At 33.4% G+C, this 14,009-nt stretch overlaps 1 protein-coding gene across 2 annotated transcripts; it reads right to left on the reverse strand.

Moving 5' to 3' along the window:
- Positions 1-3,765: 3,765 nt before the first annotated feature.
- Positions 3,766-7,544, reverse strand: LOC104095787 (uncharacterized). Of its 2 annotated transcripts, none has more exons than XM_009601992.4 (2): positions 7,348-7,544; positions 3,766-5,072 (listed from the first exon to the last, which is right to left on the reverse strand). In XM_009601992.4, the coding sequence occupies exon 2, from the start codon at positions 5,011-5,013 to the stop codon at positions 4,012-4,014; it is 1,002 nt and encodes a 333-aa protein (XP_009600287.1). In that variant the 5' UTR covers positions 5,014-5,072; positions 7,348-7,544; the 3' UTR covers positions 3,766-4,011. The 2 variants fall into 2 exon arrangements, with proteins under 2 accessions (XP_009600287.1, XP_070039539.1); XM_070183438.1 differs by lacking the exon at positions 7,348-7,544 and adding an exon at positions 7,256-7,334.
- Positions 7,545-14,009: the final 6,465 nt, after the last annotated feature.

Genomic DNA, 14,009 nt, shown 5'->3' on the forward strand with positions numbered 1-14,009 from the left:
TCCGTCGTTTGAGGTTCTAGTTAAGTGCTTGTTTTTTTTTTTTTTTTGGATTTTTGCTATTTTGGAGCTTCTCTTTTACTGTACATGCTGGAAATTTTAGCAATAAAGGTTCATCCTCTCTTTAAACTTCTCTTTGAATTTATCATGTTGGATATTTATTTGTTAGAATAGAGTCTGCTAGATTACATTGATATAAATGCTTATAAGTTTGATTATTTGCATAATATCTCTGATTAGTTATTTGAGATTTATTAGGTAGTATTCTGTTTTAGTTTAGTTTGGTTAGTTTATAATTAATTGCTAAGTGGGTCATATAATTTGTTTGCAAATTAATTTTAGGCATAATTAGTGAGTAATGTTAAATGACCAACGTTTTGGGCCCAAGGCAAGAAGAATAATTAATTTGTTTTCGTGTTCCCAATAAACATGTAAGCTAGCTCTCCTTTATAAATTAATATAACTTCAAATGACTTTCATAATACCTACGACATTCACAATAACCTCCGCAATTCAATAGCTTCACAAATAATCTCAAAGTAGTTTAGCAAAATTAATTTATGAACATCGTAGCTTGCTTTAGGAACGATTAATTTTAAATTATCGTGACTATGGATACGGCTCCCGTGACATAGTCATGATATATAACCTCAAATTCGAGTGCGCGTTTCACGTGACTCGACCTTACAACTTCAAATCAAATTAATAATAATAAACATGTTGCAAATCACGGGTACGTTTCACGTGACGCGGTTTGCAATGTGTACGAAAATAACGAGTGCGCAACATCGCAACTTTTCAAATAAATTCCATAAATATTAAAAGCGGTTAAAAAGTAAAAAAAAATGCATAATATATTTTAAATGTGTAATAAATCAGAAAATTAGGTCAATTATTAATAGTTAAGCGACCGTGCTAAAACCACGAAATTCGGGAGTGCCTCACACCTTCTCCCGGGTTAAAAGAATTTCTTACCTGGTCTTCTGTGTTCGCGGACCGTAAAATAGAGTCAATTTTCTCGATTTGAGATTTTAAAATAAACCGGCGACTTGTGACACCATAATAAATATTTCAAGTGGTGACTCTGAATTAAATAAATAATCTCATTTTGATTAATGTCACTTTAATTGGAAAAATTTCCCTATTCCAGAAAAAAAGGAGGTGTGACACTAGCAACTAATTCACTTAACTAAAACCTTTTAGTTGTCATCTAACGTTTCTTCTGAAGTTTAAGAGATACAATCAAAGTTTTCGGTTTGACCTTTAAGTTTCCTTACTCCCTTTTGAATATTTTTCCTTTTGGAAATTTGATTTTCTTTCTTAAGTTCGCTATTGTAGGTTTAACTTTTTCATAGTCAAATTAATTATGTGATAATAATAGCCATAAAGAAATGGAGTTTGCAATTGTTGAAAGGCATTTCTCTCTACCTTTTATTATTATTCATAAAAAAAATTATACCAATTAATTTTAACACAAATTTTCTTTTATATATTTCTTGAAATGATGAAGCCTGAAAGCACTTATATTTTTCACTTAAGATAAAATAAAAAAAAACAGATTCTATGTATTAAAAGTGCACTATGATTCCTTTTTAGCAATCTTTTTTGTGAAAGCAAGCCATCATCTTTGCAAGCTGTTCTTGTTGTGAAAAACCAAAAACAATTACCTTCGATTTTTTTTTTCTCAAATAAGTAAGTCATTGTTGGATTCGGTCAATCTACCATTTAAGTATTAGATTCAAGAAGATTCCGTTTTGCCTTCGAAAATAGAAAGGAACTCATTTCTTAACATATTTTCTTTATGTAAAAATACGCGTAAGAATTTATTTTATTCATATCGGAATGAACATCCAATAAATTATTAGATCCATATTGATGCAATGCAATCAGATCAAGAAGACTAATACCTCTTAAATAAGAAAACTTAACGAAAATATTTAAGATGACATTTCATGGAAACTGACCTCAAAATCAAGTGAAAAAAAAAACATGTAATCGATATCTATCCTAATTGATATAAAATCAATTTATTGCTAAGAGTATGTATAGTTTAGAATTTATATGTAATACATCACAAGCTAGTGGTATGTATCTGCTAAAATAATCGAGATACAGTACAAAAATGAAATATTAACGTTATTAAATACAGCTCGCATATTGGTGAATCATATCAATTAATGGAATAATACTAAATAAATTCTTGAATGGAATGGGCAATGGGGACGATCGATGCTACCGACACCAAGGTCCATTGGATTAGCATTAAAAAGCTAAGGCAAAAGGTGATTACTAAAGCTCGCAAACGCAATTAACAAACTAATGTATTAAAAGTGCACTATGGTTCCTTTTTAGCAATCTTTTTTATGAAAGCAAACCATCATCTTTGCAAGCTGTTCTTGTTGTGAAAAAACAAAAACAATTATGCTCCTCTTTTCCTCCACTTTCATATACACCATATTCCTCAACAGTCCAGTAAATTATTCATATTATATTTGAAATCGTGTGATTCAACATTGTCTGCGCAATGCTTTGATGTAAATTTGGATCTATGAATAACATTTAATATAAGTTATTTTTTTAGTCTCTTGAAATACAAAATGCGAAATGTATCAATATTAGTTATGATTTTGCATATAGGCAATTCCTCGAATAATTGTTTACTATGAAGGAATTTTTTAAAAGAAAATAAGTGGTTTGGTCACTTATTTTTCAAATGTTGGTTGGATGGATGATTGAAAATCTGAAAAGAATACTTGTTAAGGCTTGATATTGATAAATCGGATGTGGCTGAATGAAATATAATAAAATGTAAGCTATAATATGTGTAGGAATTGGAATAGTCTTACGACAGAAAATGACTTCATCGATAAGTGAGAGAATTTTTTTTTCCTTTTTGATGGAAAATATTTTTCTCACCTACAATCAATAGGAAGTAGCAGCAACAAATTTGTACTATTTATCAAACATTATTTTTGAACCAGTTTTTCGAAAAAAGATAAATTTATCCTTGGTGTAACTTAGTTGATTTAATATGCAAAAAGAACAACTACAATATAAAATAAGGTGGATATCAGCTCAACCGCAAGCTTAATTTGTTGACTAACGCATTTTAGGGGTTAGAGTAGAATAAAACAATGCTTGTCCTGCTATATTGAGAACTAACTAGACTTTTCTAACAGGTGCTGGTGACATTTATTAAGCATGTGATAACTTGAAAGCTAGAAAAAGCATTAAAACATTACCAATGACATCACGACACTCTATTTAAGTCAGAGAAGGATCTGGTTTGGTCATATTTCCACCACAAATGATTTATTCTAAGTTCTAACCATAAAAAATTCCAGAACTGTAGAATTTGGCTGATCAATCACTAACAGCCAACAGCTACCAGCCCACTAACTTTAAACAAAGTTGGTGTACTTTTGACTCTTTGCCTTTCAAGATATTTTTAAGTACCTAATCACCTTGCAAGCACATTGATTATTTCAATAAATACTGTACATGTTATCTCTCTCTAATATCGGTACGAATAATTCTGCCCCACCAAAGCCTTAACAAATGAAAAAAATCACTTTTAGTAACACCTTTGCCTTATACTAGAATTTGTGTCTTCTAAGATTACTTGATCCATTCATGACATCTTCTGTTCAAAAGTCCTTTTGGTTTTTTTTGTTGGAAGGGGGGGGGGGGGGGGGGAAGGGAGGCGTCTTCAAAACATAAGTTAAAATTATAGCAAGAACCTTTCTACCTGAATTATTCATTCCATCGTTCACGTAACAGCAGATATATTTGAGAGAAAAACTGCAAGCATCTTTAACTATACAAATATCTAGATGTATACGCTTAATTCTTCTTTTTCCGGTAACATACATCTTAGTAGTATACTCTCAAGGCCAACTCCTTGTGCACAAGGGTAACAAGAAGTGGGAAGAAAGGGGGAAAAAGAGAAGCCTATACCAATTCAAAACTTGTTTGTTCTGTAAACCAAAAAAAGGAAAGTTGCATCATTTGGACCTAATCAACATTGGGAAGGGTGTGTAGCTGTTTCTGATGAGCCCGAGCAGTGAAACCAGCATACCAAGCGACTCTCATGAGCTGCATGCCGAGAATGAGTACCCACCAGCAGACTAGCCCCCTAATTGTATGCAGCATCCATGATGGTGCAGCGAGTTCTGCACTGAGCTTTAACCCCCTCATCAATTGCAACACACGATAAGCTTCATAAACTACCGGTGTCACCAACCACACTGGTGACTTCCAATGCCATGTCAGCATCTCTGTGAGTATCTGTATGCATAGAAGCAGGAGATAGGGGCCCAAGAGCACCGCATAAGAAATGAAAGGAAGTTGGGGCTGAAGGAAACTGTTCTGAGAACCAAAAAGTACTGCCAAGGGAATGACTAAACCCATAACGTTCGCGACCATGTTCCATAACTGATAACTAAAAGGCGGCTTGCTGCTGGAATCTTCACTGGTGTCTGGTGAACGAGCACAAGAATCGGCTAACAGGAGAAATAGGTTTGCTCCAAGATTGTAAATACAATCAAGTCCAGTCAAGGAAAGAAGGCTGGCTATGTTGGGACCAATGAAAACTGATGAAATAGGCAGCCACAAAGTTGGCACCATCCCAGTGGCTAAGAGAACGGCAGGGCCAAGAACCCACACAGGCCATTGGAGGTATTGGAGCTGCAAAGGTGGATGATTCTTTACATCAGTGAGGCCTTTAGCCTCAGTTAATGAAGATTCAGCTGGTTTGCTGGACGACATGGTTTCAAATATATTGGTTGTTCCTTCCAGAAATTTATCTTCATTATTATCACTAGGAACATAAGTGACAGGTGCAGGTTCCCATGGTGACTGATTTGAGCAGCAAATCGAGAATGGTTTTTGGCTCATACATGGAAAGGTCATTCTATTTGGCACTCTTTGGGTTTTTAACAATTGCAGCTGTTTATGAAGTGCATGTCGCGAAGTAACTGCTGATGTTGCAGATGGCAGGTGGATTAAAGATGCCATATCCCTCTGCTCATAAACTGAAGCTAGGTGACCGAGGGAGTAACTGTGACTGAAGTTACCTGGATGGAATAAATGGTACAATTTCAACTAAAGTTAGATCATCAACAATCAAAAGACAAATCACCATATTATTTTGCAAATCACAAAATGAAATAATGAATCCAGATGTTTTATGGAAACCAAATAAGAACAAACAGTAACAGGGTTAACTTTCCAACTAAGGCCTCAAGAAAGGTATCATTTTGTTGAGATGTTTGAAATAAACGTGATCACATGCATTGGAAAGCTTAATTAGCTGGTTGGAGGGCTCGACAGTTGAAACTTAACATGTAAAAGATTCGGCTCATACAGAGACAAAATACAAATTTGTAACCTTTCACTTCATGTTTATCTATTACATCCAACATCTTCATTCTGCTGACTAGGTAATATGCAGAAAACAAAATCTCAAGAAGCAGATTTATTGGTTATCTGAAATCAGCTTATCCTTAAACTCAAATTGCAAAGTAGCCTAATGAGACTTGTACACGAATTAGGTTATTATGACATCTATGTATAACATATTGAAAAATTTCTGTTGACATTGAATAGAATTGCTATGAAACTACTACATTCAGGACTTGCAGACCAACAACAGTGAGATTATCTACAAGTAAATGTTTCTATACTAGATTGAGTTGGACAACAGAGGTTGATGTAAAGATACGAAGGAGTACAGATAAAGAGCTCAGACAAGAGACATAGATATAATAGAGATAGACATGCAGATGTGCCAGTTACTTAAAGAAATTTGGAGATGAACAAGAAACACAATGGATTTCCATCTCTTAGCTACAAGTAAATGCAGAACCTGCAGTCTCATCTAAAGTTCTCAATGCCAACATATAGAGATTAGTAATATAAAAAATTAAACTGCCAATCAACAAAGTTATATACTTATATTTCAGTCCAAGGAGAAAACAAGCACATAAAAATATAGGGAGAGTTCTTCACAATGGATGGAAAGGCACCTGCCTCCCAATTATAATGATCACAGTTTGCTTTTAACTCAAAACACTTCTGAAGATCCTTTTTCTCTGTATTTCAATTATTAATCCTTGACACAACATATCTTTTGTTCAAAGAACATGCTTGCACATCCTCACCAAAGATTGAGAGAGAGAGAGAGAGAGAGATTGCACTAACTAACAAGAGTCACGTGCCCAAAACTTGGTCAGAGTAATTTCTGTAGCATTACTATACTAAAGGATTGCTTGCTTCAAGACTCAAAAGTAGCACATATAAGGTGTTTATCCGGATTGGCATAGCCAATCTAGCAAGTACAAAAGGATCATGCTAAACCAGTTGAATGAAACTTTGTTAGAGTATCGGGGAAGAAGGAGGAATCCAGATGACAAGGGGATCGTGACTTGTGACTAGTTGTGAGACATGTTAGTTTATGGAGAATTTGAGGAAATCTGGTGAAAATGTTATGAAATCTTGCTCTCGTTTAGTGATTCCTTTCATTCAAAACAAGAACAACGTAGCAAAATTCCTTGATCTATCTTTGCAACAGCTACTATATCAGCTCTTCTAATCCAGGATCTATATATTTCAGATAATAGGGCCAGTTACATTCTCTTTAACACCAAAAGAAGCTTAATTATGTTACCCTTCATTTTCTTCAGAAACCAGCACCCATCAAGCTCCTCAAAAGGAAAGGTTTATTTATTGCTTCTTCATAAGCTTAAATTTGTGCATGATTTTTTGCTTGAGGATGACTTAATTATCACACACCCTTAAAGGACTTTGCAAAGAAATCCTTTACAGGGCTGATTTCTAAGACAAAGATTTGTTTTTTAATCAACACTTTCCATGCATTTAACTAAACAAGCTCATTGGGATGAGAAAATATTGCATTATATGCATCACTTCACATCATAAACTCTTCTGCATATACAGTGTGAAATCCCACTATATCAATTGTCTAAGGACCTATGAGTTATGTAGAAGAAAAGGGTTGACCAAACACAGATAATCACATTATCAAGATAATTATTGACAATAACAGTAGACAGAGTTTTGATTTCCAGATGAAAGCTGAATTTTTTACACAAACCTTCTTTAATCCAACTTCCAATTTCCACACACAACAAAGACAAATCAAACTAGTTGGCAAATATCGAAAATTAAAGAAATAAAGAAGAAAAATCCAGTTCCTTTAACAAATTATTTAGAAACAATTTAAAAGGGGGAAAAGTACAGAGCACAATTTAGTTAAAGTTGCAATATTGTGAAATACTGATTGAGAAAACAAATAGTAATTGAAATAACAGCGAAAGCATTTGTCATCACCTATACTCCTGCTGAGTGAAATTCGATGTTGGAGCTTTGACAATTAATCAAATAGGGTCTTTACTCTCAAAATTTCCTCATTCTTTAGACACTGCTTTGGAAAGAGAGTACACAAATGTAATAAGGGAAGAGAAAGGGAAGTGCCAAAGAAGAAGAAAAGAATCGAGGGAAGGGGCGGAACACGTAAAGGAGCGCGTATGATATGGAGGAAAATATTTTACATGTCAATTTATTTTTGTTTTCAACCGGGTTTTTTTTTGTTTTTTGTTTTTTTTACAATATTTTTTAGTTTGGCAAAAGAGTAAGTGGCATATGATAATTGGTATAAATAGTGTTTTAGTTGATACTTTTGTACATTTTCTTATTTAAATCGAGTTCAATAATCCATCAAAAGAAACTTTCCCATGTGCATACTATAAATTTTTTATCAAACGGAATTCAATTGACCGTTCTTACCCTAATATGGCTCCGCCATTGCACATACCAATCACAAAACACCACTACAATTCGTCAATGTTTCATTTCTATCAAGTATTAGTTTGACCAAAGAGTATAGATCTCGGTTCAAATAATTAAATTTATATCAATAAGGATTAATTTTAGCTAACAATAATTTTTCTAGATGAAGCTCTTAAAGGAGCAACAAATATTATGTAGATCGGGTCAGACAATGGCGGTGACATATAATAAATATTCCAGAAATCAAAAGTAATAATATAGCATTCAATGATAAGGAATAATAATAAATGACATTTAAGTAAATAGAAGAGACGAGTCACCTAAGAAATGATGAAATAAGTAGATGTTCTTTCTAATAATGATGAATGATACACAATACCTTGAATATTTGAGTTATTCTCGAATCTAGTGGAAAAGTATAGACAAGAATTTTAGTGAAAATGTGATATTTGTATCTTAGCAAGTGGGATTCGATTATTTTAGTTAAAATGTGTTCTTTACAAATGAATATCTCATATCCCGTATCATTGTATTTTTTTTTATTTATAGGGAACATGCTCCTAAGAAACTCTAATAGTACAAGTACAGAGAATATCCACTAAAATATTCTCTTTAATATCCTATCTTGAAACTATGGGTGTCTAACGAGCCGGGTTGACCCGGTTCCGGACCGGCCCAGATCGATTTTAGACCGAACCGGACCAGTATATAGGGGGCAGGGCAGGGCTGGGTTGGGACAGGGAAAGGGTTGTGCCGGGTAGTTTCGATGTACTGGTTAACCGAACAGGTCAAAAACGGTACGGCCAAGTCATAGTCGAACCGGTTAACCGAACCCGTTCAACGGCTATTTCAGATTTTTTTTTATTTAATTAAGTTGACCGTTGGCAATGGTCAACTGCCATTTTGACCGTTACCCAACGGCTATTTTGCAAGAATAGCCTTTTTTGGGCATTTTTTTTCAAAAATAGCACTTTTAGTATTTACTAATTTAGCCCTTTGAAAAACTATAAATATACCCCCCCATCTTCTTCATTTCTTCACTCATCTCTCAATTCTCAAACCCAAATTCTCAATTGTCATTCTCTCATTCTTCACCTAAATTGCAATCAACTATTTGCCATTCATTTTTATTTTTGAAATTTTATTTATGGTATTATTTAAAGTTTGAACTTTGAACTTTGAGCAACTAACGTTTCTTCGTGGTAACACCGGAGTTGCGAAATTCAATTTCAAGATTTCAAAAATCATCAAGTGTTCAATTTATTGCGAAATTCGGTGCACTCGCTCCAACTCTTTCTCTTATTTACTATTTTATTTGCATATTTAATTTTTATTAGTAGTTAAATTTTCATAATATGTTTAATACTGCAAAAAGAGTTTATAATAAGGTTGCTAATCGGGATAATCAGAAAAATAAAAAAAGAGGTATTACTTCAACTTCTAGTAGTAATTTAAATGACTTTACACATGTTTCTGAAACATCACCTGATAATAATATAGATTATGAATAATTACAGGAAGATTTCGGTAGAAAAGATAATGAATTAGAAATTGAAGACGAGACACCACTTACACCTAGTAGTGTTGGAGTTGGTAGCAGGGGTGGGGGACGTGGCGCTAGTAGTAGACCACCTGTGGCCCCGACTAGTAATCAGAGAAGGAGAAGTAAAGTTTGAAAATATTTTGAGGAAATAGAGAATTCTGATAGAGTTAGATACAAAATTTGTAAAGATAATTTTAAACATAAGATTGGAGGAAGTTTATGGGGGGACTGTGAGACTTAGTAGACATATGAGGATTACTCATCCTATAGAATGAGGCTCTGATTTAGATGAAAATCAAGGAACTCTAAACCCTAGTATTGGAGGACTTATGAAATATGATAAAATGAAGGATCGTGAGGAGTTAGCAAAAATGATTGCTTTGGGTTGTCTACCTTTTTCTTTTGCTTCTTCATTATATCTTATTATGTATATTCAAAGGATTTATAATCCTTTATTTAAAGGTATCCCTAGAAGTACCTGTAGATTTGATATCTTTAGACTTCATGGACAATATCATACATACATACGTTATTTGTTTGGCCATCTTCCTTGTAGAGTTTCTCTAACTTCTGATATTGGCCATGCTGATAATGGAAATGATTAGTTGACAATTACATGTCATTGGATAGATAATAATTATTATATGCAAAAACGTATTATCGCTTTTAAATATAATGAAGATCAAAGTCATGCTACTATTTTTATAAGTACTACTATTTGCGAAATTGTTGAATTATATAATCTTAATAAAAAAGTATTATGTATGTCTTTTGATAACGTTTCTAACAATAATGCCGCTATTTCAATATTAAGATTATATTTGAAATCACCACTTGGCGAAAATTTTCATGTTAGGTGTGCATGTCATGTTTATAATCTAATTATTAAAAGTGGTCTTGATTTATTTTCAACTGAGATTACTCATGTTAGAAGAGCAGTTGGTATTATTCAAAGAAATGATAGACAATCTAGAATTAGGGAATTTAAGACTAAGTGTACGGAGCATAACCTTAACCCCAAATTAATGCCAGATGAAATTGTTACTAGATGGAATTATACATACTTATTTTTAAAATGTTGCTACAAAATTGCCGATAACTAAGCTAATGCGCATTGTACTGATCCAAACCGTATGTTAACAACTAATACTTGGGAGGCCATTAATGATGTTGTTAAATTTTTACATAAATTTAATACAACTACTGTTGAGTTTTCTGGAGCATATTACCCTACTGTTACTATGGCTTTAGTACATATAGTTGAAATTTCTTTTCTACTCTCTGAATTTAAGAAGAAAGAAAAATATTAGGATGATGTTGAAAAAATATTGTCACGACCCGAAATTTCCACCTTCAGACCGTGATGGCGCCTAACATTTCACTTGCTAGGCAATCCAACGTTAGAATAATATTAGCCATTTTTAAAATAATTTTTAAATTTATTGATAACAAATAAATAAATGCGGAAGTAAGGTCTGAAATATAGTGAATAATCCATAAAAATAACGGTGTCTAAATACCATCCCAGAATTGGTGTCACAAGTGCATGAGCTTATAGAATAATACAGATAAATGTCTGAATAAAATAAAGATGTTTGAAAACAAACACACAGCTAAAGTAAAGTAGACGGAGACTTCAGAACTGCGGACGCCGTGCAGTTATACCTCAAGTCTCCTCTGGTAGCTGAAATCCGAGCAAGTCTATGGTACGCCGCTGGGACCAACTCCGAAATCTGCACAAGAAGTGCAGAGTGTAGTATCAGTACAACCGACCCCATGTACTGGTAAGTGTTGAGCCTAACCTCGACGAAATAGTGACGTGACTAAAGCGGGTCACTTACTTTAACTTATACGCAATATTAGTAACAACAACAAATAATAGAAATAAATCAGGTAACTCATTTATAAAAATTGAAGCCAACTCAGCAGTCATAATCCATTATTATTTCAACCAATTTCCGTTATAGCGTGCAAACCGCTTCCCCAATATATTCATTTTCAATACTCTCATATATTTATTTTAATCAAGTATATATAGACTTTTAAATAAGTCTGTTGCGGTATGTAATCCGATCCCCCAATATTGATTTTTAAATAAATCTATTGCGGCGTGCAATCTGATCCCCCAATATTGACTTTTTAAATAAGTCTATTGCGGCGTGCAATCCGATCCCCCAATATATATATTTACTTTTATTTCCGTTGTGGCATGCAACCCGTTCCACCAATATAATTTTAAATATCTCATAATTGTAATAAAAATTACTCCAATAAATACCACGTCCAATGAGAAACTATTAAACATCAAGGCACAAAATAATTATAATTTATTTATGAACCAAACAATGACAAACAACAATTTATTATGAAAATCAGAGAAAAAATAAGCAGTTTAATATTTAATATGCTAAATGTCAAGTAGCAATTAATGCGCATAAATCAAATAAACATGTAGCAATTATTGCAGGAATTTAAGATTTATTATTTAAAAAAGAATAGGAGAGAAAAAAATATTATAACAATTAATTCGTATATTAAAATAAATATGCAAACAATTAATTTAACGACGTATAGACACTCGTCACCTCGCCTATAGGTCGTTCACATGCATTTCACATAATAAATAATTAAGGGTTCTATTCCCTCAAGTCAAGGTTAACCACGACACTTACCTCGCTTTGCAAATTCCAATAAATTATTCGACCACAACTTTTCCTTTTGAATTTATCTCCAAAAGCGTAAAATTTATTCACAAATAATTCGATATACTCAATACGAATCATAGGAATTAATTCCATATGAATTTACTAATTTTCCAGATAAAAATCCGAAATTTATTTAAATATTCGACAGTGGGATCCACGTCTCAAATCTCGAAAAAACTTACGAAATCCGAACACCCATTCCGAGACAAGTCTAATCATACAATAATTATCCAATTCTGATGTCAAATCGACCTTCAAATTTAAATTTTTCGCTCTTGGAAAGTTTTACAAAAATTTCAATTTTTTCCATCTAAATCCGAAATAAAGGATGATTATAGGTATGGATTTATGAAATATAATCACTTTTGGTTAAAGAATACTTACCCAATTTAAAGTCGTGAAAAACTCCTTCAAATCGCCCAAAAACCGAGGTTTTAAGACCCAAACAAAATGAAGAAAAATGGACATTTTCAATTCTTATGTTTCTGTAAATTTTCCGCTTTTGCGACGAAATTGTCGCATCTACGATGTCGCTTTTGCGACTGAAAACGCCGCTTCTGCGAAGAAGGGCTGGCTAGACGAAGCCTCACATCTGCGGAGGAAAATACGCATCTGCGCTGCAATCCGCTTCTGCGATCGTAGAGTCCACTTCTGCGGACATGTGGGTGAGCTCAACTTTCCGCACCTACGGCTTTTTGCCCAGCTTGCCCAGAAGCAATAAAATTTCAGATTTTTACTTAAGTTTAATTTTTGTTCCGATTTCGATTCGAATCACACTCAGAGTACTCGGGACCCCGTTCGAATATACCAACAAGTCTCATAACATAATATGGACTTACTCGGGGTCTTATATCACATCAAACAACACTAAAATTACAATTCACACCTCGATTCGAACTTTTGGGTTTTAAACTTTTTAATTTGCAAACCTTGTGCCAAAACATATTAAATGAATCTGGAATGACTCTAAATTTGGCACACAAGTCATAAATGACATAATTGAGCTATTCAAATTTCCAGAATCAAATTCCGGCTCCGATATCAAAAAGTCAACCTCGTGGTCAAACTTGGAAATCTTTAGCCTTTGAATTACTAGTTTCCGTTAAATGGTCATAACTTGAGTTAGGGACCTCCAAATTAAATTTCGAGCATACGCCCAAGTCCCAAATCACGATACAGACCTACGGAACTGTCAAAATACTGATCCCGGTCCGTTTGCTCAAAATATTGACCAAAGTTATCTCAGTTGAGTTTTATGACTCTATTTCACATTTTAATCCATTTTCACATAAAAAACTTTTCGGAAAATTTTACGGACTGCGCACGCAAGTCGAAAAATAATAAATAGTGCTTTTTGAGGTCTTAGAAAATATAATTAATAATTAAATTTAAAGATAATATTTGGGTCATCACAAATGCAAGCAATATTCAAAAAATATTTCTTTCCAATTCCTCTGATTTACTTAATTGGTACTGTTTTAAATTCTTCTATTAAGATGTCTACTTGTCACCAATTAATCAATGCTTTATATATATTTATATGGAGATTGGACCAACTGAAACCCCAAATATATATTGTTGTATGAACAAGCTAAATGATTATTTATAATAATTATATAATTATTATGCAAATATAATTGATGATGATGCTATTAATGTAGGCAATGTTAATACTACTATGCATTGTACTACTTCTATTGCATCTGCTACTATGGATGAAGATGAAGGCCTTGATGGTTATAATATTTGGTCTACATTTTCTTCCACTCAAACCAGTAGCAGGAACATTGATGAACTTCAATTCTACTTGCAAAAAGCAAACAAAGCCTCGCACAAAGGAATTTTCACCGTTTTGAATGGTGGCATGAGAATGAAAAGCAATTTTCTGTTTTTTCCGCTATGGCTCGGGACGTGCTGAATGTGCTAATTTCAACTGTTGCATCAGAGAGTACATT

This window comes from Nicotiana tomentosiformis, chromosome 1 (assembly GCF_000390325.3).
Source record: "Nicotiana tomentosiformis chromosome 1, ASM39032v3, whole genome shotgun sequence".
NCBI lineage: Eukaryota > Viridiplantae > Streptophyta > Magnoliopsida > Solanales > Solanaceae > Nicotiana > Nicotiana tomentosiformis.